This window comes from Nyctereutes procyonoides, unplaced genomic scaffold, assembly GCF_905146905.1.
Source record: "Nyctereutes procyonoides isolate TBG_1078 unplaced genomic scaffold, NYPRO_anot_genome, whole genome shotgun sequence".
NCBI lineage: Eukaryota > Metazoa > Chordata > Mammalia > Carnivora > Canidae > Nyctereutes > Nyctereutes procyonoides.
This window is the reverse complement of record NW_026575082.1, coordinates 17,180,103-17,208,074: the sequence shown is the minus strand read 5'-3', so window position 1 is coordinate 17,208,074 and position 27,972 is coordinate 17,180,103. Positions and strand designations below refer to the sequence as shown.

Here is a 27,972-nt window from a genome sequence, read left to right as displayed (position 1 = left end):
TCCTTCTGTCTTGCAGGGCAGGGAAGGGCAAGAGTTGCCAGCCCCTGGGGCGGTAGAGGAGAGCCATGCTCCCAGCCTGTCCCCATCTCCCTGTGCATCCTCAGCCTCTTCCAGATTTGGAGGAAGACAGACCTTTCCGACGCCCTGAGTGTGGATGGCCTCTGGTCTTTCCAGACTCTCCTTGCCAGATCACGGCCCAGTTCAGCTCCTGTCTCTCCAGGGTGGTGGCTATGGGTACCGGCTCCAACTCAGGCAGCCTCCTCTGCCTCAGGCTCACTCGTGCAATCCAGTGACAGGCCTGCTGTGGCAGAGCATGGGATCCACATGCTCCCCCCATGCTACCCCGCTGGCCTGTCAGGCTTGCCTCCTCCTCTCCAGCTCCTAACTCTTGTCCTACCCAGGCCTGGGTTGCTGTGCTCCCTATGGCCGGCAGATGCCCCGCTCATGGAGGGGGGCACAGCACAGAAACCAGTCTAGGCTGTGGATGAAGGAACCAGCATCCTCTCCAAAGCCAACTGAGGTTAGGTGTGATGGCAACCTAGCTCCATCTGAGGGTCTCTGCTCTTCCGAGCACTGTTTTCGGAGGCCGGGGAAAGGAACCCTAATGGGTTAATGCTCTGATTCAGCAGCATCTGCCTGGAGCACAGCAAAAATCCAGGCCATGTTGCTATTCAGGCTGGTTAGTCAGACAGAAGCAACGAGCCGTGCTTTTCTGCAGTGCACCTGTGAGCTAAATCAGACCCGGCACTTTGAGTGAGCCAGTGAGCGTTTTAAAAGCCTCGTTCACAGTGGGCAACTAATTCATCTCATTCTTGCAAAGCTGCTAACAACTAGAACATATGCAGAAAGGCTTCACGGAGCCTTTATTACAAGGACTGTGCTTTAAAAAAAAAAAAAAGGCCCCAAATTGTAAAAGCCCTCTTTGGACATCTTGTTTTTTTGTGGAAACTTGTATTTAAAAACCACAGCTCTGAGCTGCAATTTTTGTTCAGCTTTAAAAAGTCATTTGGCAAAAGGTCGTTGACCCTGGGAATTGCTTTTCCTGCCTCTCACAATCATCAGCTATCACTTACGGTTTAGAAAAATAGGATGCAATTTTGAAAAGGAAATTTCTCTGTTTCAGTTTAGTAATTTGCCAGCAGTTCAACCAAAGTCTCTATAGGATAATAATTTGAATTCCAGTGTGCTGCAATGAAGTGGAGTTGGGGATAACAGTCATCTACGAGTCGTTTCCCATAAAAGGAAGGAAGGAAGGATGCAGCAGCCTCTGGAACTTGCTCTCCAGAGCTTGAGTTCTTGGGTCTTTGGCGTGACGGCTTCTTACAACCCTAGTGGCCTCAGCAGTGGGCAGATCTCAGGGCCAAATCACAGGAGAGGCTTTCACCCCTAGGCTTGCAGAACCCACCACAATCCCATCAACAAGCAGATGCAACGAGAGAGGGGATGGCTTTCAAGAGTCTGAGAAGGTAACAGTTGAGTTTGGGTTGGCTTGATTTTTTCAACCTAATTCTAGTGTCTCCGTAAAATTATAAAATGTAGAGGTTATTTAGAGAAGAATGTGCCATCTTCTACACATCAATGATGACAATGAAGAGATTTTCCCTAGGTACACCGTGCCAAGATATTAAACAGCACACAGCATTTACGGAGAGATGTAACATTCCACTAGGCTTGTTTACAAGTGCCTGGAAGCAAAACTAGCTGTGCACGAAGCTCCGGGGTGTTGCTTTTCTATCGAAGAACTATACTTATTGCAAAATTAACTCTGAAGAAGAATAGATGGAGGGGGGAATCCAGATTTCCACAGCCGGAGTCTAATTAGAATGTGTTAAGACCTTGTGTGTGTGTCCGTGTGCGCATGCGTGCGTGTGGCAGTGGCTTCTCTTTGGAAAGTGAGCAGATATGGCTGCCTTCAATATGCAGACTGTCCCCATCGGCAAGACTGTAACACCGCACCCTCAGGAAGGTCCTCACTGTAAGCTTTAGCTTCAGGAGACACTTGGAAATCTCTTGCAAATTGGTAAATTTGTGGTTTGGTGGAAAGAGCTTGGGTGTGGGAGTTGGAAACCACAGGGTAGAGTCTTAGACCCCTCTGCCTATCAGCTGAGTGACAGAAGGCCATTAAAACACTGTCCCTGAGCCTCTGTTTTCTCATCTGTAAAATGGATCCTAATGGCTTCCTTGTAGGGTCATCGTGAAGACCAAACAAGAATTACAGGGGAAAAAATGAATACATACGAAAAGGGGGGGTCTCTCCAAACACTTTTACAACTCCTTGTGTCTATGGGTATTTCAAAATAAAAAGTTAAAAGAATTGGGGAGCACTTATAATGTGGCAGTTCTGTGCTAAATGCTTTCCCAACCTGTGTAACCCTCACGAGAACCCCACGTAAAGTACTGAGGCACGGAGAGGGAAGTTATTTGCCCAAGGTTAACAGCTAGGAAGCCGTGGGAACAGAACCCGGAGGCAGGCTAGCCCTTCACCACCAGGCCGGAGACAGAGCTGGAGATCCTCATATGTGACAAGGTCTGACACACAGCAGGCATACAGTTACAGTTCAGATTTTTCTTCACAGTATGATTATTTGGAAAGGAAGAGGAAAAGGAAAACCCTTGTGGTAGAAACTACTGGCGCCCCGCCCACTGCCCTCACCCTAACCGCTTCCGTGCACACAGGCTCCACCTCACTGTGCTACCAACATTTCTTGCCTGAGAACTTTCTCTGATCGCAGGAGCCTGCTTTGCTCAGCTTGGCTCACCTGTGTGCAGGTGGCAAATGCAGGGGAACTAACACCCCCACCAGGAATAGCCTCCCACGGGTAGCTGAAGGCAGTTGGTGCATCAATACCCCTGCTCCCTCTCTCCTTGGGTGGGATGATTCTGAGAAGTGTGCTCTGCACAGGCTCCCAGAGTTTCCCCAGCAGGCAGGAGCTCCAGTAACCCACATTATAGGTACCCTACTGCCTGCCTTCCCACTGCCTGTCACAGTTCTCTCACTTACCAGTGTTTCCTGGGATCCCCTCTCCAATATTTGTACCTGAACACTTGTGGGCAGGAAAGGATTAATCAAATAGAGTTAATCCTTGCCTAACTCCTGAGAGGTAACCTCTAAGCCCTGGAGTGACCTGCCCATAAAGAGTGGGTAAGAGCTGTTATCTGCCTGGGGCCTTGGGTGTGGGGTACCAGCTTGACCTCTGGAGAGGCTAGAGGCGAAGGACCATCTTATGGCTAGTTATGCCTAAGTGACAGACCCCCATTAAACTCTGGACACCAAGATTTGGGTGAGCTTCTCTAGAAGGCAGTTCTTCACGCATGCTGCCATGCATCATTGCTGGGAGAAGTAGGTGCTGTCTGCGTGACTCCACTGTGACAGGACAACTGGAAGTTCCCACCTGAACTCCCCCTGGCTCTGCCCCACGAACCTCTTCCTTTTGCTAATTTGAGTCTGTATCCTTTCACTATAATAAACCATAACCATGAGTGTAAAGGATTTTCGGAGTTTTGTGAGTCCTTCCAGTAAATTAATGAACCAGAAGATAGTCTTAGGGAACCCCAAACTGCATCTTGTCTCGGGGCAGCCTCTATGGGCAACCTGATGATCAAATCCCCTCTTCATATGAGAAATGCATTCCCATCAATTTGTATATAAATTGAAAATGCTGTAAACTAGCCAGGGAAGCTTGAAATCCAACTGTGAAAGACCCTTTCACCTGTGACAAATGAATTATTAGATCTTCATTTATCTTTTGGTATAGCCAGATTTCTCTAGATACTTCTGAATTGCACCTGTTGAGGATATAATAATAAAGCCAATCTTCGGTTACCTACGGTAAGAGGCAGGCATTCTTGGCGCAAGTCATTAAAGTGTACTTGATTACTCTGTCTGGCTGGTCATTTCAGGCTCCTCTGTCAGACCTTGTTTCTGATGAGACATCGGTAACACTTTCTGCTGATAAAGATGCTTAAGGGCATCCAGCAGATCTCTCCCTCTCCTCCCATCCACATCCCTAGGAACATTCCAGGCCCACAGCATCCCTGGATCCCAGGTCAGGCTGCTCTCCTCACCCTGCATGTCCGTGACCAGGAGGCAGCCACTTGTCTTCTGGTACACCCAGTGCTGGAAGGTACAACACTTCTGACCGGCCTCCGATTCTCTTCTCAAGAAGTTTATTTCCTTCCCATCCCTGATGGAATACTTCACAAATTCTCCAATCAGCTCCTCCTCCACTGTTGCATAAGGGATGTTGTTCTCAGGTCGGTGGATTAGAAAAATAGGAATTATCCTGGAAGGGAAGACAGCATGGGCACACATCACATTCTCACCTGGAAATAGAGACCAGGGGCATTCTCTCTTCACTTGGGGTAGCAGGGAGCTGCAGAACAAATCCCCGGATTCCATTAGACGCAGGCTGACCTCGACCACAACAATTGTTCATAGGTGAAAAGATATATTTCTGTCTTTCATTTGGGCCTAGAGTTGGTCCGAAACTCCTCCTTGGGATGGAGTTTGATTGCCCATGTAGAAATGAATGTTTTCATTACAGTCATACCCCCGTGACCCATTGGCCATTCATCCACCCATCATATGTCCTTCCTTCCTTCCTTCCTTCCTTCCTTCCTTCCTTCCTTCCATTCAGTCAGCAAATAGTCTTTCAGTAGTTGCTATGTCAGATAGTCTTCCAGATGCTATTCAGAAACAGTGAAGAAAACAGAGGCTCTGCTCTCAAGGATCTCACATTAAAATGAGGGAGGCAGGCAATAAATAAGTAAATGTAGAGTGCAATGTGCTATGTGAAAAAAATAAAGCAGTGGAAAGGTGCTACATAGCACAGGGGGCAGGGAGGGGCTGCTATTTTACTGAGGGTGGTCAGAGAAGGCCTTGCTAAGAAAGAACGTCTGAGCAGGACCTGTAGAAGGGAGATAGGGACCCATGAGGGTATCTATGGCTCCGAGTAAAAGGACCAACAAAGGGAAAAGGCACTGGGGCAGGAGCATCCTTGGTGTGCTCCAGGAACAGGGAGGGGCCAGTGTGGCTGGAGTAGAGTTAGCAAAGGGGAGGTGAGAGCGGGTGGGTGAGGACAGGGAGGCAACGGGAAGCCAGACCTTGTGGGGTCTTGGAAGGCCATTTGGAAACTCTGCCCTTTGTACCAATTTGGATAGAAAGCCACTGGAGGGTTTTGGACAGAGGAGTGCCACGATCACACACCTGTGTTATGGAGGAGTCTGTCGCTCTGTGAAGAAGGGGCTGTGCAGGGGCAGAGGCAGGAAGACCAGGCAACACACTGCACAACAGTGATGGTGTCTCCAGTGGACAAGGGATCACATCCAATATGCAGTTTTCAGCACGATCCATTCGTCCCCCACCCCCGGATGATTATTTCACCCCTGCTCCTCCCTCCTCACACTGCCCGCACCTCCTCCCCAACCCCACTCTCAGTGGATGACTCTGCTTCCTGTTTCATTGTGAAGCCTCAAACAGAGGAGAGCCTCTAAGAGCTGCCACCGGCACAGAGTTCAACCTCCTGGGGTCGGCGCCCGCGTAACCTCCCTCTTCCTGCCTCCCTACCCCACGATGGACGAAGCCTCCTTGCTCCCACCTGTACCGCTTGTCCCACTGGTGTCCTGGGTCTGGCCAACCCCTGTAATGCTCATGGCTATTGCTCCAAGTAGGTGCTCCCACCCTCCTCCATCACCTTTTGCCTCCACAGAAGCACTGCCAGGGCACAGCGACAAGCCCAAACAGCTCTACGCAGCAGGTTGACTCCACAGCCCAGTCCACTGCGGACTCCGTTTTACCTCAAAGCTCAGATCGTTGTAGTCTCACTGTCTACAACCGTCCCCTCCCATTCTCTCTGGCACCCGCCCAAGGAGGCTTTCCCTCTAATGCAGCTTCAGCCAAGGTCTCCAGCAGCACGTGGGGCTGGGTCTACCGGTCTCTTCTCAGCCTTCATCTTACTTGTTCTCAGTGGCCCTGGACACCGCTGATCTCTTGAAGCACCTTCTTACTGCTTCCAGAAACTTCCTCTTGGTTTCCTTCCTGCTCCACCAGCTACTTCTTTTCTTGTCTCCTTTGCTGGATCCTCATTTCCCCCCAACTGTTAGACTCTGGCATGCCCTGGGATGGCTCTTCTCTCTCTGCCCACACTGGCTAGTGACCTCCTTGCATCAAATACAGTCTGCATGTCGGTGAGTTCCATAGTTATGTCTCCAGCCCAGACCTCTCCCCTGAGGTCCTGACTCACATTTCCAGCCTCCTACTCTCTTTGATTGATGTCTAACAGGCATCTCAAATTTATTTTTTTTAAAGATTGATTGATTTATGAGAGACAGAGAGACAGAGAGAGAGAGGTAGAGAAAGAGGGAGAAGCAAGAGCAGGGAGCCCAAGGTGGGACCCAATCCCAGGACCCTGGGATCACGACCCAAGTCAAAGGCAGATGCTCAGCCAACAGAGCCACCCGGGTGGCCCAGCGTCTCGAATTTAACATAGCCAAAATGGAACCACTCATGTGCCCCAAACTCCTACCTCTGCCCCATCTCAGTGACTGGCAACTCACCCTCTCATTCTTTTCATTCAACAAATGTCTACTGAGCACCTTATGTCAGAATCTCAAAAACTCGCCAGGAAAGCAAGCATGAAAGAGACAGTCCCTGCTTTGCAAGGGCGACCACTGGGAAGGGAGGAGCACCCTGCTCCCAGCTCCTAACTAATGAGGAAGGGAGCGGCTCTCCAGATGTCGTGTGGTGTGACTTGAGTTGCAAAGACTGAGTAGAAATAAGCTGGAGGAGCGGGAGGCAAGGGGGAGGGACATGCGAACACCTGGATCCCCTCCACTTGGCTACCCCATCACCTAGCAGACCCCGCTCACTCGCACACACTCACAAGCCCATCTGAGTCCCACATCAGGCCCTCTCTTGACCTCACCCTGCCTGGGCAGAAGCTCCCCTGATTCTGCCCCCGGAGGTCCAGCCCAGGGACGCTCTGCCCACCCCTCTCACTCCCTAAATGCACTCACCCTGGCATTGAGCAAGGATGCAAACTCGCAACTGGCCATTCCCATTTATCACTGAGCAAGGAATAAACTGCATCGGAGCCTGTGACGGGCTGTGCGGGAATCCGCCTCACCGACTGCTCACAGCAGGAGCAACCATGCCTTGGTTTGGTCCCGATTCCAATTTCCTCTTTGATCCTTTACCCTTCAGTTTGCAAAAATCCCTCTTGCTGGGACGCTTGGGTGGTGAGGTCAGTTAAGCGTCCGACTCTTGGTTTGGGCTCAGGTCATGATCTCAGGGTTGTGGGATTGAGCCCCACTTTGGGCTCTGGGCTCAGTATGGAGTCTGCTTGAGACTCTCTGTCCCTCTCCCTCTGCCCCTCCCGCTCATGTTCTCTGTCTCTGTCTCTCTAAAAATAAATAAATAAATCCTTTAAAAAAATCCCACTCGCTAAGGTCACTCGATCTGATGGCTTTTAATGATTGCCTGGGGTCTTTCTGCACCTCCTGAGCATTGACCCTTTTTCCCCCTCTGGAATGACCCTCTCCCCTTGACCCTGGGACCCTGCCCCCTCCTGCCTGCCGTTCCACTGCGCTGGCCTCTGAGGCCCGTGGGAGAGGTGACATGTACTCGCCACATACCCTGACCCCCGTGTGCTCGCGTTTCTCGGGGCTCCACCCCTGGGCCTCTCTTCTTGTTCTACATTCTACCAGAGGACTCCACCCTTTCCGCCGCTGCGATGGCCACCTTCACGCTCGTGTCCAGCAAACCAGCTCACTGCTTCCCTTCCCTTTCAGCTCCAGCCTCAGGTGAACTGTCTGTGGGAGTCCGATGGGCCACGGTGCCCGCCCACCTCAGACTGGGCATATGCGGAGCTAACTCCGCACCTTACTGCACACCTGCCCGGGCCCCCTCCCTGCTCCAGTGGCAGTGTCATCTCACTAGTTTCCTGAGCTAAAAGCCTTGGATTTATATCCCTTCTCCTCTCCCTTCTTATGCCCTATATCAGTTTTGTTAACTACACCGACCTACCGAATGTCCCAACTCCCCATGGCCAGTGACCAAGTTCCACTACCACTGCCCCGTCCCTGGGCTGTAGCAACACCTTTCGGCCTGGTCTCAGTGCATCCAGCCTCTGGACCTCCTCTCCCACGGGCCTCTTCCTTCCTTCCACCCCCAGGTGGAAGTGTCTTGATGGTCCTTGCACACGGAAGCATCTCGAGGCTGAAAAGTATCTGAATCGTCCCCACCCCAACACATACATGCTCACGCTCACTGTGCCATCTCCTCTAAAATCTTGCTTGCGTTCCTCTTTTCTAACATTGTTTCAAGTGTAGAAGCCTTGAGAAGGCAGTGTGCGTGTGTGTGTGCGTGTGTGTGTGCGTGTGCATGTGTGTTTCCTGGTGTAGAGTCCTCTGATTTTGGTTCAATGAACACGGACTCAGGAGCAGGTGACTTTGTGAGGACACCTATCCTTCCATATGTTATTCATGCGCTCACAAATTCTTCCACCGTAAGGAAGGGAAAGATGTTTACACATCAAAATGTCCTAATCTATCTTGAGGCCACTGGCATATTTGGGGCGGTGCCAATGATGCTAATTAGCCCCTGTGTCCCTCACATGCACAGGCCCTTTCCAAGTCCCTGCACCAATCTTTATTTTATTTATTTTATTTTATTTTATTTTATTTATTTTATTTTTATTTATGATAGTCACAGAGAGAGAGAGAGAGAGGCAGAGACACAGGCAGAGGGAGAAGCAGGCTCCATGCACCGGGAGCCCGATGTGGGACTCGATCCCGGGTCTCCAGGATCGCGCCCTGGGCCAAAGGCAGGCGCCAAACCGCTGCGCCACCCAGGGATCCCTGCACCAATCTTTATAGTCATAATTTTGTGTCGTTCTCTTTAGAAAGCCCCCAAATTGTTGTGCAAAACTTGGGTGTGCCCCACCTGAGGGTGCTGCCATTCTGCCCATGTGGACGGCTCACCCGGTTGACCCTCTTCTTCTTTGAGAAGAACTGAAGGGGGCAGAGACTGAGAAAGGAGGCTGGAGAAGAAAGAGAACGTGCAAGTTCCTATAACAAACTGTAACTCACCCCACATTGCCGTCTTAGTGGATTTACCGGAAAGGCAATTGTGTATTTTCTTTGCATTATGTAAATTGTTCTAGAACTTGCCAAGAAATGTCTGTGTACTAAGTAAGTCTGCTAGGCAATTCTTGGCATAGAGCAGAAAGCATTAGACTTCCTATATGATCTGCCCAACACACCACCTCAGGGAGAGAACTTTTCCCCCTTTGTGAGCTGACAGGGTCCATGGAAGCAATAACACCTTCCTTCTTTCCTCTCCCAGTTTCTACTGATACACAAATGACTGTTTTGTTTGAAACTTCCAGTGTGCCCTGGCATACCTCTTTCTTTTTCCACTTGAACACACACATGCGATCTCAACCAGATAAGCAGACCAGCAACCACAAGCTGCAGACACCCAAACAACTGCTTGGGTTAGTACATATTTAGTCAATGAGTAGATAAAAATAATCCATGTTATTTGTCTCTGTGGGGTTCCAGGAAGTGGGTACCATGTCCCTACACTGCTGCTACCCAAGTCACTCTTCTTAGACACAGCATCGTATTTTATTTTCATCATAGGGTGATTGTTTTGTGATATTCTTGTATTCTCTTGTACTTGCTTATTGTTGGGATAATGTAATATCCACGAAGTAGACACTCTTTCTCTTCTATTTAACACGATACATTTATCCAATTCATTTTCTATCCAATTCTTTTCTATTTAATACGATACATTTATTGAATTCATCCATCCGTCCATCTCCCCATCCTTCCATCCCTCTTTCCATCCGTCCATCCATACATTGATTTAAAGAATACTTATTAAGGACTCCTGGGTGACTCAGTTGGTTAAGTGTCTGCCTTTGGCTCAGGTTGTGATCCCAGGGTCCTGGTATCAAGTCCCATATTAGGCTCCCTACTCAGTGGGGAGTCTGCTTCTCCTTCTCCCTCTGCCCCTCCCACTCTGCTCATGCTCTCTCCCTCACTCTCTGTCTCTCAAGTAAGATAAGAAATAAATAAATAAATAAATAAATAAATAAATAAATAAATAAAAATAAAATCTTTTGTAAAAAGTATATTTATCAGGTATCTCTCTATAAGCTTCTGGCAACCTAGTGAGGAACAGGATAGGAGCCGTGTGTGTGTGTTCTCATAACTCCCAGCCAGAAAGCTCAGGTGAAATGCTTGTCCTATTGGTCTTTCTTATCCTCTCATCTCTCCAGGTGCTCTAGATCCACAACAAACCAGGGGTGATGATACAAGAGAGGATAAACACACTTACTCTGGCACTTCTCCAAAGCCTTCCAGAGGCTGTGCTTCAGCAGCATAGATCTTGGCATAGTGTCTGGCAGTATTTTGGACATAGCATTCCTACATCACCCACACACATGGGAAAAACAAGTGATTAGAAGAAATTCAGAGTTGCCGGGAAGGCTAATCAGATTTCCTGATGTGGGTCAAGCCAATGGATTCCCCTGGTTGGAGGTACAGAAGCAACAATTATTGCATCCTAGAGGTATCTACCTGCAGAGGAGCTCTGAGACCTGAAGAAACTATCCAGGTAAAGCTCAAGAGGTTTCTGGGGCCCGATGTGCTGAACTATAAAAGTTCTAGAACTGCATGGCTGAAACTCACCCTGGGCAAAGGGACTGGCCCCATGGCAGGATGCCAGGTAAAGCTCGGGACCTGCAGGGCTGTGAGCTCTCCCATCTAAAGTCCTTCTTCAAGGGTGTAATGAGAGCCTTGGGTAGTGAACATCTCGACAAGACGTATGGAAAGCAAAATGGACTCCGCTTCCCCCTCTGCAGGGCCTTTCCAAGAGGGAGTCTGGATGTTGGGAGGTTTTCTGGCTGGACCAGATGGCACTAGAAATTGGAAGAATATGCAGTGAAAGAATAGAAGAAAGAAGGGTTGATTTGGAGGTGAAAGGAATACAATTGGCAAAATGCTATACTCAGAAGAGGGGCTGCCTTCATGGGCACCAAAGCGTCACATGCCATCAGCACATCTGAGACAATCGCAGATGGCTAGTGCTTGACAGCACCCAGGACAGTCATCAAATTCTAACTTATTGGGGATACCTGGGTGGCTCGGCGATTTAGTGCCTTTCTTCTACCCAGGGCATGATCCTGGAGTCCCGGGATCGAGTCCCTCATCGGACTTCCTATGGGGAGCCTGCTTCTCCCTCTGCCTGTGTCTCTGCTTCTCTCTCTGTGTGTGTCTCTCATGAACAAATAAATAAAATCTTTTTAAAAATCTAACTTATTCCTTTTACAGGTAACAGTTTTAGGAGGGCACCTTGTTTGTGAAAAAGCTAGACCCAGCGCTCCTGAAAGCTTGGCCAGTGCTGGTGGTAAGAGTGAAATACGTGGGCCAAAGTGGGAGGAGGGGCAGGGAGGGAAGCCCATGCTCCCTTCTTGCCTCAAGATCTTGTGACTCAATAGCACAGGGAGGCGGGAACTTAGTTGGAGTCTTGGCTCAATCTCCCATCATAGCTTATAGGCTGACATTGACCCAAACTCAGAAAGGCAGGAAAAAGGACAAATGTTGAACCTTCTGAATATATCCTACCCCCCTCCATAAACCAAACCAAACCAATCTAGAAGCTGCTGCCTTGGGAATGCGTGGGAATCCTGGCATCCCACGTAACTTGGAATCCCCACTTTCCATAACATCCTGTGTCCAAGTGGTCCCAAACCTTCAAGAACCTCACAGGGCTCCCTCAGAGTGGAAGTAACCCCAGCCGAGGTCAGAACAGGTGAGGGCCCTCCAGACATAGGCTGAATCCCTCCTATCTGGCTGGCATGAGGGCAAGAAATTGCCCCCAAGAACTCAGCCAGGGTTCCCGGCTTTCGGGGCTTGATCAGGGGCTCCCTTACAACCGCACCCCAAAGGGAGAGACACTCCCAACAATTCTGAGTCTGACTTTCATCCCAGGCTCTCCCACATCCCTCTCATGCCCCCCGTATAGTGACTCTTTAGGGCAGGGGGCCCCACCTGGGCAGCGAGTCTGTAGTTCCTCTGGATGAGCTCAGCGTTGTTCCTGGTCCCGTAGGCAACGGCGTTGTGCACCTTGAGGACACAGGCGTGGCCGGGCTGGAAGACAGGCATGAGGCCCCGCATGACTTTGCTGCGGAAGGCTTTGCGGTGGACCCCTTCTCCAAAATGCAGCTCCTCCGTGGCGATCTGACCGTGCAGGTGGTCCCCAAAGTAGCTGTCGCTGAGGAAGTCTTCCCTGAAGATGAGTTGGCTGAATTCAATCTCTTCACATCCTAAAACACAGCTCACCTTTAGCCCCGCGGAATACCCTCCGCCCCCCAGCTGCTCCTTGGCTAACGGGCATCCCCACGCAGAAGGCAGAAGGAGAGGGAGAGAGAGAAACCCAAGTGGGCTCTGTGCTGAGCATAGGTTCTGACATGGGGCTCAATCTGAAGACCCTGAGATCATGATTCAAGCTGAAACCAACAGCTGGTCGCCCAACCAACTGTGCCACCCAGGCGCCTCCCAGGCAAATTTTAAGGAAATCATTGTAAGATTTCAGCCTTAGTAGTAGAACCAGGAAAAAAATTAATTTATGGAGAAAAGTATTTTTTAAGTTAAATTTTAAAATTGGATCACAAAACAAAGAAGGGATTCTTTTTATATAACCCAAATCTTCTCAATTCTAGTTACATGAGTAATTTCATGTTAAAAATTTGGCCCTAATACCACTTAAAGAAAATAAGAAGTGTTCTACATGGACATACCAGAGCCCAACAAATATGAGCTATATTTACCCCATTCTGTTTTTCTTCATAATCCCCCAAATTTCTAAAACTCAATTATTCTTAACAGAAAATTGTGAACTGAGTGCTTACAAATGCATCAAATTTAACACAAAAGTTGTTCCAGACTACATGCCTAGAAATAAGAAGGGAAATATTTTGTATATTACTATATTGGGTATAATTAACAGTCCTATCTATAATTTCCAACAAAATTGTCTCCTTAGCAAAGATAAAACAATGAAAGGGAGAGAAAAATAAATCTTAGGACTTTTCTTTGAAAGCCCTGTGTGCTATCATTAAATTGGGCTAGCTTGTGTTTTACTTGGACCATCATTCATTTTGGGCTTTCCCACAAGCTTGGTTTTATTAGTTTCTTAATTAGAGACCAACTTGTAAAATATTATTTATTCCTCCTCTGGAGAACTCAGCCAATGAAATGTTTAGTGAGAGGGACTCCTCCAAATAAGAAAGGTGGTAAAGAAGCTGTTTGAAGTTTCTTCGCATGAAAGATCAAGGGGACAGGGAGGGAAGTATGGGCTCCCCAGTCCCATGAGAGTCCCGGTCATAGGGGGTCTGACACTGGGAATAGGTGAGGTCATTGGGTCTAGACCCAAGCCCTCTGGTTGGAGTCACAGCGCTACACCTGCAGCACCATTTCCCCCCAGGTGGCCAGCAGCTCATCCCCACTGGGGTCTCATTCCTAACTGGTAAAAACCTAGAAAAATGAGTTTATGTGAACCTGAATATGAGCGGGGTCATAGCAAGTATCTGAAATGTGAGTGCCAAGCAATGCTAAGAAGCTGATGAAACAGAGAAAGCCTTCTGAAAATCATTTTGTTTTCTTTTTCTAAGGAGGAAAGACATCCTTTTTTGCATATTTAGACTTCTGGGAGATGGGGGCAGACATGGAAAAAGAATCTAAAATTATACAAGTACACTGCATAGTAAATACATTTGAATAGGTTTACAAAGATCCTGTATGTGCTGTGTTGGATAAACGCCCTGATGCGTATTTGTTAGACCATTTCTAAGTCAAGATCCCAGCTCCTTGGTGTATGATCTATGATGCTCCCCCATCATAATTGCATTTACTGCTTTTTCTTCACAAGGATTTCAAGTGTTTTTTCATCTAAAAATCCCTCACATGGGGTAAATTTCTTTATGACACTAAACCAACCAAGTTGTCAGTTTTCCTCACATCTCTTCTAAAGGACCAAAGCTCCTATGAGGTACTAAAAGCTGGGGTCTCGTGGGTGAGGGTGAGGCAGGCGTGCAGAGGGGGCTGCAGCCAGCTCACTCCAGCTCCTGAGAGCTGCTGGGGGTGCATCTCATCCTGGCTCCATGTTTTCTCGACATCACACTGGCAGTTTAAAATGGGCTGTGGTGAGAGTATTTACATCACAGAAATTAGAAATCAGGGCCTCCCCACCCTCACTTAACAATGGGCAGGTCGTTAAGCATTTCCCAGCACACCACTGGGTGGGGCTGGGCATGTGGGTGGGGAGACAGGTAGTTCTCCCTAAGAGGAAATCCATGCCAACCAAGCTTGGACTCCACCAAGCTGTATTCAGTGGGTGGTCCAGTGACGGTTCAGGAGCAGTTGTCTCTCTGTTGCCACACCAGCGCCAAACCGCCAAAGGGAAGCACCAAACCCCATCTTTCATTTTCATTAAGATGCAAATGAATGGGGACGCCTGGGTGGCTCAGTGGTTGAGCATCTCTATCTGCGTTTGACTCAGGGTGTGATCCCAGGGTCCTGGGATGGAGTCCCACATTGAGCTCCCTACAGGGAGCCTGCTTCTCCCTCTGCCTGTGTTTCTGCCTCTCTCTGTGTGTCCTCATGAATAAATAAATAAATTCTTTAAGAAAAAAGATGCAAACGAATGGAGATACTCTCCTCCACACCTGTCTTTGGAATCTGCTCTGTTGGTCAAACTACAAGGTAAGACACAAAAGGCTGACAACCCCCTGCAGTGGGGCTGGATGCAAATCTGAGGCCTAAAGGAAGACATCTTACCCCAAAGCCCCACCAGCATGCCCTCACTACTGCACGCTAGAGTCGGATCATAAACACTATACTTCTGGATATTTGTAGCCTTGTGCACTGACTATAGGCCTTGTAAGTAGCTTGAATTAGCTCATGAGTGGTCATTCATTTTCTCAGTCATTCCTTCGCTATCTCCAACTTGGTTAGAAGAGGCGATGGGAAGACTGCTTCTCCATTGATCCTAGGAGCTATTACATGCTTTGGTGGAGTGCCCACGTCCTTGGACATCTAAATCGGGTTAGCTTACCTTTAATATCCTGGTGACTCTTGAGTTGCTTCAGAACTAGAAGACAAAGAAGAGAGTGCCTTGAGTAGGCATGGGCATTCTGAACTGGAGTGGGGGTACAGCTCATGGTTTTCGCCTGAAACGGAGCATCTGAGGCTTACCTTCAGCTGTCAGGTTGAACTCAGTGGTCACCTTTCCATAACTGTTCTTGATGCAGCAGTAATAGATGCCCTGGTCCTTCTGACCAGCTTGAACGATGGCCAAGGACACAGTGGAGTTGTCGCCTGCACTGCAATAGGAGACATGAATGTTTGAACGCTTCATCGTTCTGAGGTTGGATTTTTCTAATATATTTAGGGATAAAGAAACACATGCTTCCCTGTCCTAATGGTTTGGGCCAGGGAGCTGGCTAAAGAACAAGATCTCGATAAGCTGTTTAAATAATTCATTTATCTGTAGGGGATGATGATCATCAGTCCAATTTTGGTTTAACATCCTCACTCACTCCAACATACAATATTAATACAGAAACATTTGGGAGGTTTGGCTGCTGCTAGTAGAGCAAAGAACCAGAAATGCGAATTCTGGGAGCTGTCATTAACGTTTCTGGCTCAGAATTCACCTCAGTTATGTTACTAATCCCCGTGCCCTGTGCTTAAAAGAAACCTAAAAATTCCAAACCCAAATCTAAACACAGGGCCATAAGGGATATAAGGGACAAAAAAAGGAGGTCTCTGCTGTAAATAAAGACACGTGGCTGAGGGCATTTTTTAAATAGGGTTCTCCCCTAGTGAATCAAAACCATCTATCCATCCGCCCTCCCACCCACTCAACATTATTAAGTTCCAGACACTGCGCTATGAACAAAAAACCCAGCGGTGGTAGTGATGATGACAATGACGATGACGATAGCTAACGGGTACTGAGCGCTTGGTACACGCCAGGCACTGTGCTAATGACTTACACCTCTACTTCATGTCATGCACAGATCAATCTAATGAGAGAAGTAGTATTACTATTCCCACTTCCCAGATGAGGGAACTGAGGCATACAGAGACCAGGTATATGACCTAAGGTCACATAGCTGATAAGGGTTGTGCTGAGACTTGAACCAAGAAAGCCTGAGTCTGGAGTCCTCATCTTGATCTCATTATGCAGCCTCCCCAGGTGGTTTGTGACCACCGCCCTCCCCACCTGGGATAATGGGAATTATGGCTAATGCCCAATCTTTATTCCAAAGTCACAAATTAAAAACTGACTTTGTAGCCCAAAAATTACACTAAATAGGGTTGCAGCTTTGTTCTGTGTAATGAATGTGGTTAAACATTCACCAGGTGTGTGTGTGTGTGTGTGTGTGTGTGTGCAGGGTCTGTTTCAGTTTTGGATCATTTCACAGTTCAACCCCACCTTCCACTTGTCTTGACTCTGTCTCAATGTCTCATTCAACAGAGTATTCACTATCAGTTGGTTTTTCAAGGGACATCAAGTCTCTGATTTACCCATGTTTCCTGCACCAATGGCTTAAAACAAATCCATGAAATCATAATACATTGTCTAATGTGGCCTCTGAACACAAGCTGAATGTATGGTTGGAAGAGGACGGGTCCAGTTATGAGGGGAAGATTTCCTGTTGGGCTGGGAAACACTGAGTCACAGAAGGGCTAGGGCAGTGTCTTTCTCTGTGGCCTACTGGTCAGCACAGCATTTCTGTCCCCAAGACCCACCAGAAAGGCTGCAGGCTGAACTAGAATTGCCCCGTGAACATCTTTCTTCTGACCCAGAAACTCCCTGATTCTCTGATACTTGATAGAGAACCTTGGAGGCCTTTTCCTGCCTTTCATACGTCACAGCTTAACGGGCTCATCCGAGGAGAATTTAATTATGGGAAAATGATCCTGTGGGGGACTTTGCTATTTAAACAGACGCCCTCCACCACCAGAGACATTTTTAACTTGCAACTTACAGGTTCCGTCTAGGAGAAAAGACAACCTCAAGGTTTATTACCTGTTGAATGTTAACCAGTTTTGTATCTGTTTGCAAAAGTATTATTTATTGCAATTTGTTTGCCTGACTACACAAATCTCCATGCCTCAAATGCTCCTTTGAACAGACTTACCATCTTACTGGTTCTTTATTATCTAACCAGTTGAAAAAGATCTTTGCTGCATGTTTATATGACTCTTGTTTGAGAGATTTCAACTTCTTTAAAAATACGTTTTGACAAGGCAGTGAGATGCTTCTTGGAGGGGCATGTAAAGGAAACACTCACCTGGAACTACGGGTGAGAGAAATTTGAAAACCTTCAAAAACCCACTTGAAATGATATAAGTGATTTCTTGATATACAGAGGATATAGGACTCCCAAATATTCTCCAGTGTCACCAGAGAAAACACAAATGAGTGCACCTGAGCCAGTGTTGCCAAGAAGAAACGAACCCAACATTGCAACGAACGTAAAGGCCTGGCCACGGGTCACTAGTACGTGGCAAGCCTACTACTGTCATATGCTGCTCAGAGGGAGGAAAGCTTTTCTAAAAACATCTCAAATGGAAAAGGGATCAGAGGCACCAGAAGATTCAGGTGCCAATTCTGAGCTCAGAGCAAGACTGCGACAAACCCCACTGGTTAATTATCCTCTACTGACAGCGAGAGAAAGTTCTTTAAGTGAATAATTAGTGCTTCTTTTCTATAAAGCTCTAGGGAACGGCCTTGATTTAAAAATCAAGCCATTTCTTCTGCATTTCAATTCTTCTGAAGCCATACATAAGCAGGATAATAGCAACATTTGGGGGCAGCAAGGCCTTATTCTCATTTGTCACAATCCAGTTAGCTTTCCTGGAGTGATATCAGGGAAAAGAAACTATAGCTCAAATCTGCCAGAGTTGCATTTGGGACATAATTTCCAGACATATGCTCCAAGCAGACGTGTTTCATTTAATTATACATAAAGCTCTTCGATTTTTCTTGCTTTTTCAAGCTACTTGTAACGAGATGAAGGGGGTAGGATCACCTCCCATGACTTAGAGCTGAAGGGGGGCAGGGACCTCCTTTGGCAGAAAGACCCATCTGAGGACTGTCTGAGTTATAGTGGTTTCCCCTGAACCAGGTGATGTGTTTGAGAATGAGCCACGTCCCCTCAAGTGTGTCCGGTGAAGCCCAAGGTCACAGAAGCTCATTCCACACCAGTATTCTGGGCAAGGATTTGCACTCTCCTCTCTTCCCCCACCCCCCTACTCTCCTCTTACATCCCAGGGCCCAAGAAATAAACAGATTTTTCCATCTCAGAAATGGCTGCTTATCACCCTCCAAGCTGCCACTTTTTATTACCTCCTGGATTGATTTTTTTTTTCCCTTTGGATTCACCTTCTTGGCATTGAAACTTGCCAGGCTTACAGGAATTTAAACAGAAAACACAGCCAAATTCACAGACGTACAGAAGAGAGCTCTGTAATCTTGGGACCACGGAGCCTCAGCCTAGAAAATGATCTGACCTGATCCTGATTCTAAAAACATCATGATCAAATATAAAAGCTCAAAAAAAAAAAAAAAAAAAAAACATTGAAAGGCTTCCTGGCTTCCCGAGGCCAGAAAACTCCGGGAGGGTAGGGCCTCAGGTAGGAACCCTCCACTGCCTGTCCGGCCTGGACACCTGTCTTTGCTTACTTACTCGTCTTGGATACTTTGGGTGTGGGGTTTCGGCTTCAGCTTTCCTTTTTACTTCCTATTATTCTTTCCTTTTAGAACTACGTTGTGAAACAAGCAACAGCTGTGAAAAGTGACCGGGCAAATATCGCACCTTCTCTGCACTTGGGCTATTGCCTTTGAATCTTTTGTCCACCAGATAGTCGAATCTTCATGAATTTCCGCAAACTGGCAGCTTAATTTTACATTCCCGGAGAGGTCAGGGTACATCTCGGCTTGGATCTTTTTCAGTAATATCGGAGCTGGAAATGAGAGATTTGCAGGTCAGTATCCTTACGACAGTCGTGACAAGCCTCACAAATGGGGAAAAGGCTTCCCCATTCCATCACGTTTCATTCCAACAACAATCCCAAGAATTGGGATAATAATAATTATTACCCTCAATTTATAGATGAAGAAACCAAGTGTCTGAGGGCAGGTGTGGCGGGCCTAACAGAGAATGAACAAATCAATCTAACAGAAAAATCTCATTTTTCATTACTTAAAACTCCCCGAGTGAGATCTATAATGCACAAAGTAGAAAAGAATATGAAAGAGTTCTTCTTCTTCTTCTTTTTCTTCTTCTTCTTCTTCTTCTTCTTCTTCTTCTTCTTCTTCTTTTCTTCTTCTTCTTCTTTTTTTTAAAGAAAAGGGCAGGGGACTGTGGATACGTAGTCTATAAAACCTGGGCCTATCAGGGATGCTTTTAAATGATCACCAGATGGTCCAGGTCAAAGTCAGAGCTGGGGATTAGGGAGCAGAGTAAAATCCAGAGTGTCCAAGTAATTGTGGGTCAGCCCCAGACACGAAAGGCAACTCATCAGTAAGTTATTTATTTATTTTTTTTTTATTTTATTTTTTTTTTTCAGTAAGTTATTTATGAATAATATCCCTCCATCTTTACCCTAATTGGCTGCCTTCGCTGAAGAGATCCTAATGGATTGCGGTGGTGTCTGATACCAACTTCATTAGCAGGAGAGAAGTGTCTTCTAGAATGAAATAGGAGCCAGCAGGAAACCATTCCCAGGGGGTTAGCTGTGCTCTTTGAATACCACCTTTTTAAATCAGGGGTGGGAGCACCTCGGCCTGGTAAACGTGCCATACCTCAGGGCAGCCTCTGGGCAGCAGGACGGACACTAGAGCAGGACAAGGGGGGGCCAACCCTGCCGGGTGGGCTGAATGATGTGGCACTGAGGTTACTGCAAACGTGATGTCAGTCTTCTATAGACCAAGTTCCCCAACTCTGCAGCCGTAGTAACCCAAAGCATCACCTAATCCACTGTCAACCCGGGAGTCCTCAACACTGATGTTTTGTCTGCCCCTTTACCTCTGGTCCCACTGGCCATGAAGTAGCCTCTCGTCCCTCCTTGAGGCCCACAGACACTTGGGCAACAGGATGCACATTTATTTATTCTTTTTAATTGTTATTTATTTATTTTTAGATTTTACTTATTCATTCATGAGAGAGAGGCACAGAGAGAGAGGCAGAGACACAGGCAGAGGGAGAAGCAGGCTCCCCACAGGGAACCTGATGCAAGACTCGATCCCAGGACCCTGGGATCCTGACCTGAGCCAAAGAGATGCTCAACTCCTGAGTCACCCAGGTGCCCTAGAATGCACGTTCAGTAGCTTATTTTCTTCCCAGGACATGGGATAATGGGCTCGGGGGACAAACCTCTCAACTAGAAAGCAGCTGGAGATACTAACAATATGATGGGAGAGAGAGAAAAATCTACCAAGTGCTTATTGATGGCAAGACCTGTTTCAGTTCACACAGCCGTAGGGGGTTAGCTGTGCTGGGCACCGAGGCCTTCAGCCTCAAACTCTGGGTCCAGAGCCTTGACTCAGCCTGCCTCCTGCTCCTGGCCCTTCCAGCACTATGTGGTGGCAGTCCTCACGATGATCTGTGGATACCTTAACATTCCTGAGGCTGCCAACCCTGTCCGCCGCCCATTCTAAGTTCTGAACACAGAAAGTTGGGGGGACAGTGGGAAGGGCATACAATGGGCAGCAGAATGAAATGCGGGTCTTGGGCAAGAGGCTGTAGAAAGATACCCCTGTTAGTGTGGGACAAAGTGGGGAACGGAGATGAAGGAGCTAGAAGGAAGCCCTGGGAATGTGGCTAGGTTTTTCTTCTGTGCATATTCTGGCCAAGTGTTGAGGAGAAAGGCTAGAGCAGTCCCTGGTGAAAACAAAGCTTTGAACCCAGGAAAGGTTACTCAGCTTTATTAGTGGAGTCCTGAGTCGCCCTCCAACCCCACCCCCACATACTCACTCCTTCCCTGTGGGGTCTCTGTATGAGAGCACCCCCCCCTCCAGAGCGCTGTCCTCACGGAGGCCGAGCAGACACCCCGTGCAAACTCCACCACCTGTGCTTTCCTGGAGAGTCCTTGCTCCTACAGTCCCTCGGATAACCACGGACAAGGATTCCAGATGGACCTTTCCCTTTGGGCTGAAACCACTTTAGGGATCTTTTAAGATATTGCTTCATTCTCTTTCTAGTATATATATATATATATCATACTAGACACACACAGGCATATATATATGTTTCAAACATTGAAAGAGTATAATATATATTATAATAATTATATATTATATATTAGAAATGTGTGCAAAAAATTAAAAATCTTTTAAAATATTGCTTCATTCTCTTTCTAGTATATATATATATATATATACTAGACACACATACATACATATGTTTCTAACATTTAAAGAGAATGAAGCAATATTTTAAAAGATTTTTAATTTTTTGCACACATTTCTAATATACATATTACATATAATATGTATATTAGAAATCTGACTGGATGCCCCCAAACTTTCAGAAGGGAGTTTTGTATCGAGTCCTGCCTGCAGCAGGGGCTGAGGGCCAGTGGTGTGCATGGGGAATAAGGAGCACCGGTGTGGAAGTCTGAAAACGGTGCGGGAGGAGCAAAGCCCTCACTCCAGGTTAAAGGAGCCCCCGTTGGGCTCCTGCACACACAGAGGGCATCACTTTGCTGTATGTAGTGTCTTCTCTTTTGACTCCTCCTACCCATGAGAAGGGAAAGAAAAGCTCTGAAATAAAAGAGGCTAACATTCAGGCTCAGGGATGGAGGTTGGGGCGGACGTGACCCCCACCCCCGGCAAAGCAGAAGTGACTGCAAGTCACAAGGGCCCTGAGCCTCACGTGGTCAGAAACCTGGATCAGAGACCCCTGGGCACTTTAGACTCACCAAAAGAGGAGGGTGAGTTGGAAAGAAGTCTTATGCTCAAATTTGGAAGAAACCCCAAGTTTCCATTAAGCAGTTTTTAATGAAAATCACCAATTAAAGAAGAGAGTCCCAAATTGTACCTAAATGTTTATTTCTGTAAATCCTGCTTAGCGTGTGGTCTGTTTAATTATACTAATTAGCTGCACTGATTAATGCTTCTGTTTATCTTTGTAAAATATTTTTTTACAGGATAATTAAACAGAAAGTCATCTTAATCACGCTCCCTCGATTAAACCTACCTCCAGGCGGCCCCTTCCAGTGGTTCTCTCTCCAGATCACCTGGGGCACTTGTTGGAAACACGCTTCCCCAGCTCGCCCTGTGAACCCGAAGCTCTGGGGGTGGGAGCCTGGCAATCTGCATTCCAACGAGCCCTCCAGGTGATTCAGAGGCCAGAGAAGCTTGAGAAGCACGGCCTGCGCTTACCAGGGGACACTCACCTTAACCGCAGGAGGACCTGGAAGGACACAGGCACCGGTCGGTCATCTGGTTGGCAAACCCAAGCTTAACCACAGAAAGCAACAGAGCCTCACCTTTTCCTTCTCTTTTGCAAGGTGGTTTTTTCGCATCTTGCTTCTCCTCTGCACACGATGCCAATGTTTCAAGGTTAGGAATCCTTTTGAGAAAGCCTGAACTCCTTCTGACGTTCTCCTTCTCCTCCAGTCGCAGCCTCAGGGCGGCCACCCTGGACAGGATTTTCTTCTTCACCCCCTCAGCTAAATGTCCACTCGCCGAGGATTCTGGCTTCTGGACCTCCTCGCAGCCGCTCCCCGCTGGTAGGGCCTCTGGGCGTCGGAGGGTCTGGGCTGCCAGGCGCCCGAGCTTCTCCTCCCTTGGGTCTCGCCCACTGTCCAGGGGGGAGCCCTGTGGACGTGGGGACTGCAGGGTCTCGGCAGCTTTCTCTGCTGCACGTTCACCTGCAATGGATGCCAAGGTCACGGCCGGGCAGCCGGCTGCGCTTGCAGGCCTGGTCTCCCCGGTGCGGGGCTCTTCCATTTCCCAGATTTTGTGGCTTTTTGAAAAGTTTGTGATGTTTCCCTTAGATGAGGTAAAAGGCAATGGAGTGAGACTGCTGGAAGAGGGTGCATGTTTCCCACGCTCACTCTCAACGGCTCCTCTCTCCTTTGAGTCAGAAAATGGATATTGGCAGTTTCTGGGCTCAACAACGAGCTCGTTCTCAGGGACATCATGACTTGGACCTGAGGAGTTGTGAGTGTCCACTCCAACAGATGCGTGAGCTATCACTGCGGGGCCATGAGAAAGAGGTGCACTGGGAGAAACGGATTCTGCTGTGTTGTTTTTGCCTTGCTCAGCCTCCCCTGAGCTTCGCTCGCTGCCGTCTTGTATTTGGCTTATTCTGCGTCGGTGTGCAAGGCTTTCCCCACCTTCGTCAGGACTTGGGCCTTGCAAGTTGGCAGGCTGGACTTCCAGGCTCTGACCCGTGTGCCCATCACCCCGCTTAGCCTCCTCCCCCGTGGCAGCCGGCGTGGATGCTGAAGGCCCTGCTGTCTCAGCCCTGGCGCCCACCGTCACGCCTGCTTCGTCCATGGGATCTACAGAGGACTCTACAACCTTAGAACGGGTCAGAAACTGTTTAAAGAAGGCAGCATGATCCACTCTGATTTGGCTTTCCTCTTGGTTTTGACTCACAGTGTCAACATTTTCCCTCTTTCCGCTTTTGGAAGCTTCTGATGGCACATCTGTGTCATACATTTCCTTTTTGTCTACAGGATCCACAGATGACTCTAGGAGTCTGGGTTGGTTCAAATACTTGGGAGAAAGACTACTCCAGTATGCACGGCTGACTGGTCTTCTGGTCTTATAAGTTTCTCTGCTTTTAGCAAGGGCTGAGCCAGACTCGGCCTGAGGGCCGTGAGCCTTGAGAACGTCAGACGCAGCCTGGACCCTGTCGGGAATTGTGGGACCAGCTTCCAACTCCTTGTACTCAGGACCAGTCTGTTGTCTTGGTGGCCAAACTTCTGGAATGGAAGCTTCCAGAGTTATAATCTTCAGCTTGCTGCCTGTTTTCCAAAATCCTGGCCCGCTCCCTCTGGACTCTTCCAGGGGGAGAGTAGACAGAGGCAGAATGTGGCGTGGAGCCTGACCCCCATCTTCCACGGTGGCTTCACCCACCTTGCAAATGCTAGTCCCCGGGCCTGAGCTCTGTTCCTTCTCCTCCCTGGAGGTTGCTGATAAGTGGTCCAAGGACACTAGGTCTATTTCCCCTTGTGCAACAGATGCCGTGGGCCAACTTTCTCGGCAATCATCTTCAGGAGGAGAACCCCGTTGGGGTAAGCTCTCCTGCTGGATCCTCTGTGTTGTTTCACTTCCTTTGTCTTGGAAATTCTGTTCAAGGCTCCTACTGTCTGCTGTGTCCACAGTCAGGCTCTTATCTCCAGAACAGTTATCAGTCTGAAGAGGGGAACTGCTACGGAAGCCCTCCACCTCTGGGCGCTGGGGAACATGGACGTGGGCTCCTGGTCCACCGGGAGCCATGCAAAAGGGCTCTTCTAGAGAATCGGTTGTGGAATCATTTGAAGTATGACCCAACTGTGCATTGGAAGGAAGCTGGCAAATATTTTTGTCTGGTGCTGTAGGTGAACTCTCCTCAGGACCATCTGTGTGACGGTTCTCAGCAATGGAAACAGGGAGGTATTTGGCTGGGTAGACTTTGGTGGCCATGGTGACTGTCGATGTGTCCCCACTCTCCCTGGTCACTTGAAGACACTCGAGATTAGCAGTTAAAGTCATTGGCTTCTCCCGAGGAAACATTACAACCGAACCATTTCGGGCTGGTGTGGCTGTGGTGTCTGGGGCACTGGTACTGGGCCTCTCAACACCTCCTTCTGGAAGCTGCACAGAAGAGCTGTTCTCAGAACATAGAGGCTGTCTTTCCAAGCCTCCTGGGCCGCCGGGGCTTGGCCTCTCCTGGCCAGCTGGGACTATGGAGACCAACGTGGAGGTGGAATTCTCCATCTCTGCTAAATCTTCCCCTGGGCCACCTTCACTGGCTTTTTGCGAAATGTTCCAGGTAAAAGTACTGGTAAAAAGAGGGGGCATGGCAGGGCTTCGCTCCTTGCTGCTCTCGCATGGAGCCCGTGGGAGCTCGGAGCCTTGTGTTTGAAAGTGAATACCTGGCGTCTCATCATCAGGAGAACATAAATCAGAGGGTTTGCTTGGCCGCTTGGCCAGCTCTAAGTCCAGGGAGCAAATTTCCTGAGGCAAGTATTTATCAGCTGAGGCTCCAAAAGGAGAATCCACGGTTTCACATGTTCCTTGGTCACATGCTTCAAGATGCTCCAACACACTGGCCGCTTCCCCGGCCCTTGGCCCATGGCATGGGGCTTCCAGGGTGGGGCTAGTAACTGCGGGTTCAGGGGCAGCAGCAGAGAGAGCCTTGGGCTCCCTGGGATCAGCACTGCCCTCCCGGGGGAAAAGCACTGACAGCTCCCAGGGGCATGTATTTCCCTGATTGGCATCTGGGATGCTCAGCTCATGTCCTGGGTCTTTCCAAGAACCTCCGAGTGCATGGTCTTTCCTGTCTTGCTTTTCTCCATGCTGTGGGCATCGAGGACAGCTCTCCAGTTCCAGGTATTGGGCCAATGACGCGTCTTCCTCGTTGATCCCCTCTACGTCGGGGAAGGGATTTATTGTGGTCCCAGCAAATGCAGACAGCTCCCCAGCAGGCTCTGAGAAAGCAGGCAACTGGCTGAGAGAGTCCCTCTCCCTGAGCATTTCCTGAATTTGCACCTAGGAAGATGAAAGTGATATGAATAGACTTGTTCTGAGGAGAGCCCACAATTGGGCATCACTGCAAACCCAAGAATGTTAATCCTTGACTGTAATGATGGACAAGAGAAGTAGTGGAAATGACTGAACTCTAAACACTGGTCCCCAAACCCTCTCTAGCTGATAGGGACCTCCTGGAGAAAGGCTCATTTAAGCAACTATGTGTTCCAGGGGACTCCAGGTCAAATTCCCCAGTATAAGAAAAAGCCTTCTGACAGTCATTATTTAATGCTTTCTTTAAAAAAAATTTTTTTTATTTATCTCTTCGAGATAGAGAGAGAAAGCACAAGCAGGGGCAGCAGCAGAGGGAGAGAGAGAGAAGCAGGCTCCTCATGCGGGCCTCAAACCCAGGACCCTGGGATCGTGACCCAAGCTGACAGCAGACACTTAACCAACTGAGCCACCCAGGCGCCCCCATTTAATGCTTTCTTGTCTCTCTCTCAGGAAAAAAAGATGGAAATAAATTGAATATAAACTTTTTTTTGATAGATTTTACTTATTTATCTGACAGAGAGCAAGCAAGAGAGCACAAGCAGAGGCAGAGGGAGAAGTAAACTCCCTGCTGAGAATGGAGCCCAACCCAGGGCTCGATCCCAGGACCCCAGGATCACGACCTGAGCCAAAGGCAGATGCTTCACTGATTGAGCCACCCAGGTGCCCTGAATGTAAACTATTTTGATCAAATAAGTCACCAGAGCTTGTGTGCATCTCTCCAGAAAGGTACGTTTCACATGATCATAACAAATGGAATATACAGTGCTTGTAAGGTAGCAACGAACAACCTTTGTCCCCAAAATATGACAGGCTTGCTGGTTAATTATGTTACTAAAGAACAGAGAATAGCCTCTCCCTTGAGCCTGCCTCTAACGAAGTCACAGGGTTATGTCTGGCCACCAGCACTGCCAATTATTTCTGCCCTGGGAAGGTTATAAAATCCTAGAATGCCTCTTCCACTTTAAAACAAATGCCCTGTGGCAGGCAGAACCTGTCCGTTGAGAAGTAGAAGATTCAGGGGAAGAGAGACACAGATAGAAAGATAAAAAGGGATGGAGAAAAGAAGCAAGGAAGGAAGCTCACACTGTGAGGAGTAAACCCTGGCTGTTCTGGGACATCAGCTGTTGTTTAAGGAAGCAATAGGATCTTGGACCACATTCTTGTCTCTTAAAACTTTTAGCTCATCGATTCTTTCAACACACATCAAACTTATGCCCAGCCACCAAAAAGGGGAATTGCTGCTAAATTTTGGCAAGTACCTCCATCTCTGCCCCCAAGACCCCTGCTTTGGAGCAGCCCCCTTCAAATGTGCAGAAACCGATCATTGGGCTTACAGAGGGGAGGAGGCCGAGCCCCCCAGGATATGACAAAGCAGACCTGGGATGTTCCTGTGCACAGTGTGGCTCCAAGTCCTGAGGCTCATTCCCATAAATCACACGAGAGAATCTTGGTCTTCTGGCCCTGCAGTCAATGCCTTTCCATATTGCCAGGGGAAACAGGACAACAGCATGGCCACACCTTCCTCTGTACCGCACCCCCCACCCAAGGCTGCCTGCTGCCACCAGTGATTCCCCTCTCATCTTCTCCTTAAAGCTACCCCGGTGTTCATTGAATTCTGATCTTCTTGGCACACAAGTGCTAAATGAACAAGAAGAAATTTAGTATAATTTCCTGCACTATAACCTCTGTGAGGGCTGGGGCCATTCGTCGACTAAACAAACATTTATTGAATGCCTGCTGTGTACTAGGGGGCGTCCCAGGGGATGGAGATACACACGGGCAATATGCCCACCCATCCAGAAGGATCTCCCATTCTAGGTTGTGTTCAAGGCCTGTTATAGCAATTAGCGCCCAGCAGCTGTGCCACAAGCACCTGTTGAAAGGACTGAATGAACCACGCACCAGTTCGGACAGCTCAACCCAATGTCACCCATTAGACCTCTCAATCTTAAGGGCTTGGGACTTCCATCAGATCCTGACATTGGGAAAACTTACTTAAAAAGCGGGGGGGGGGGGGGGGACTTTTAAACCACAGCAGGGGGCACTACTGGTTCACATCCTGGTGTTTCTAAAAAGAAAAATATATTTACTTTCTCTTTTAAACAAGATTGTATTTATTTATTTGGTTATTTATTTATTTATTTATT

General features: G+C 48.1%; 1 protein-coding gene across 3 annotated transcripts in view; it reads right to left on the bottom strand.

Moving 5' to 3' along the window:
- LOC129514616 (alpha-protein kinase 2-like) overlaps positions 1–27,972 on the bottom strand; it is a 117,666-nt gene that overhangs the window by 14,533 nt on the left and 75,161 nt on the right. For 2 of the 3 annotated variants that reach the window (XM_055333350.1, XM_055333351.1), the window contains 7 exons: positions 22,576–25,792; positions 18,900–19,047; positions 15,265–15,392; positions 15,125–15,160; positions 12,061–12,335; positions 10,346–10,434; positions 4,066–4,283 (listed from right to left, as the gene is read on the bottom strand). In XM_055333350.1, the coding sequence (XP_055189325.1) occupies positions 4,066–4,283; positions 10,346–10,434; positions 12,061–12,335; positions 15,125–15,160; positions 15,265–15,392; positions 18,900–19,047; positions 22,576–25,792 (4,111 nt within the window). Of the gene's footprint in view, positions 1–4,065; positions 4,284–10,345; positions 10,435–12,060; positions 12,336–15,124; positions 15,184–15,264; positions 15,393–18,899; positions 19,048–22,575; positions 25,793–27,972 lie in introns of those variants that run through there. The other variant, XM_055333353.1, reaches the window with a different exon arrangement.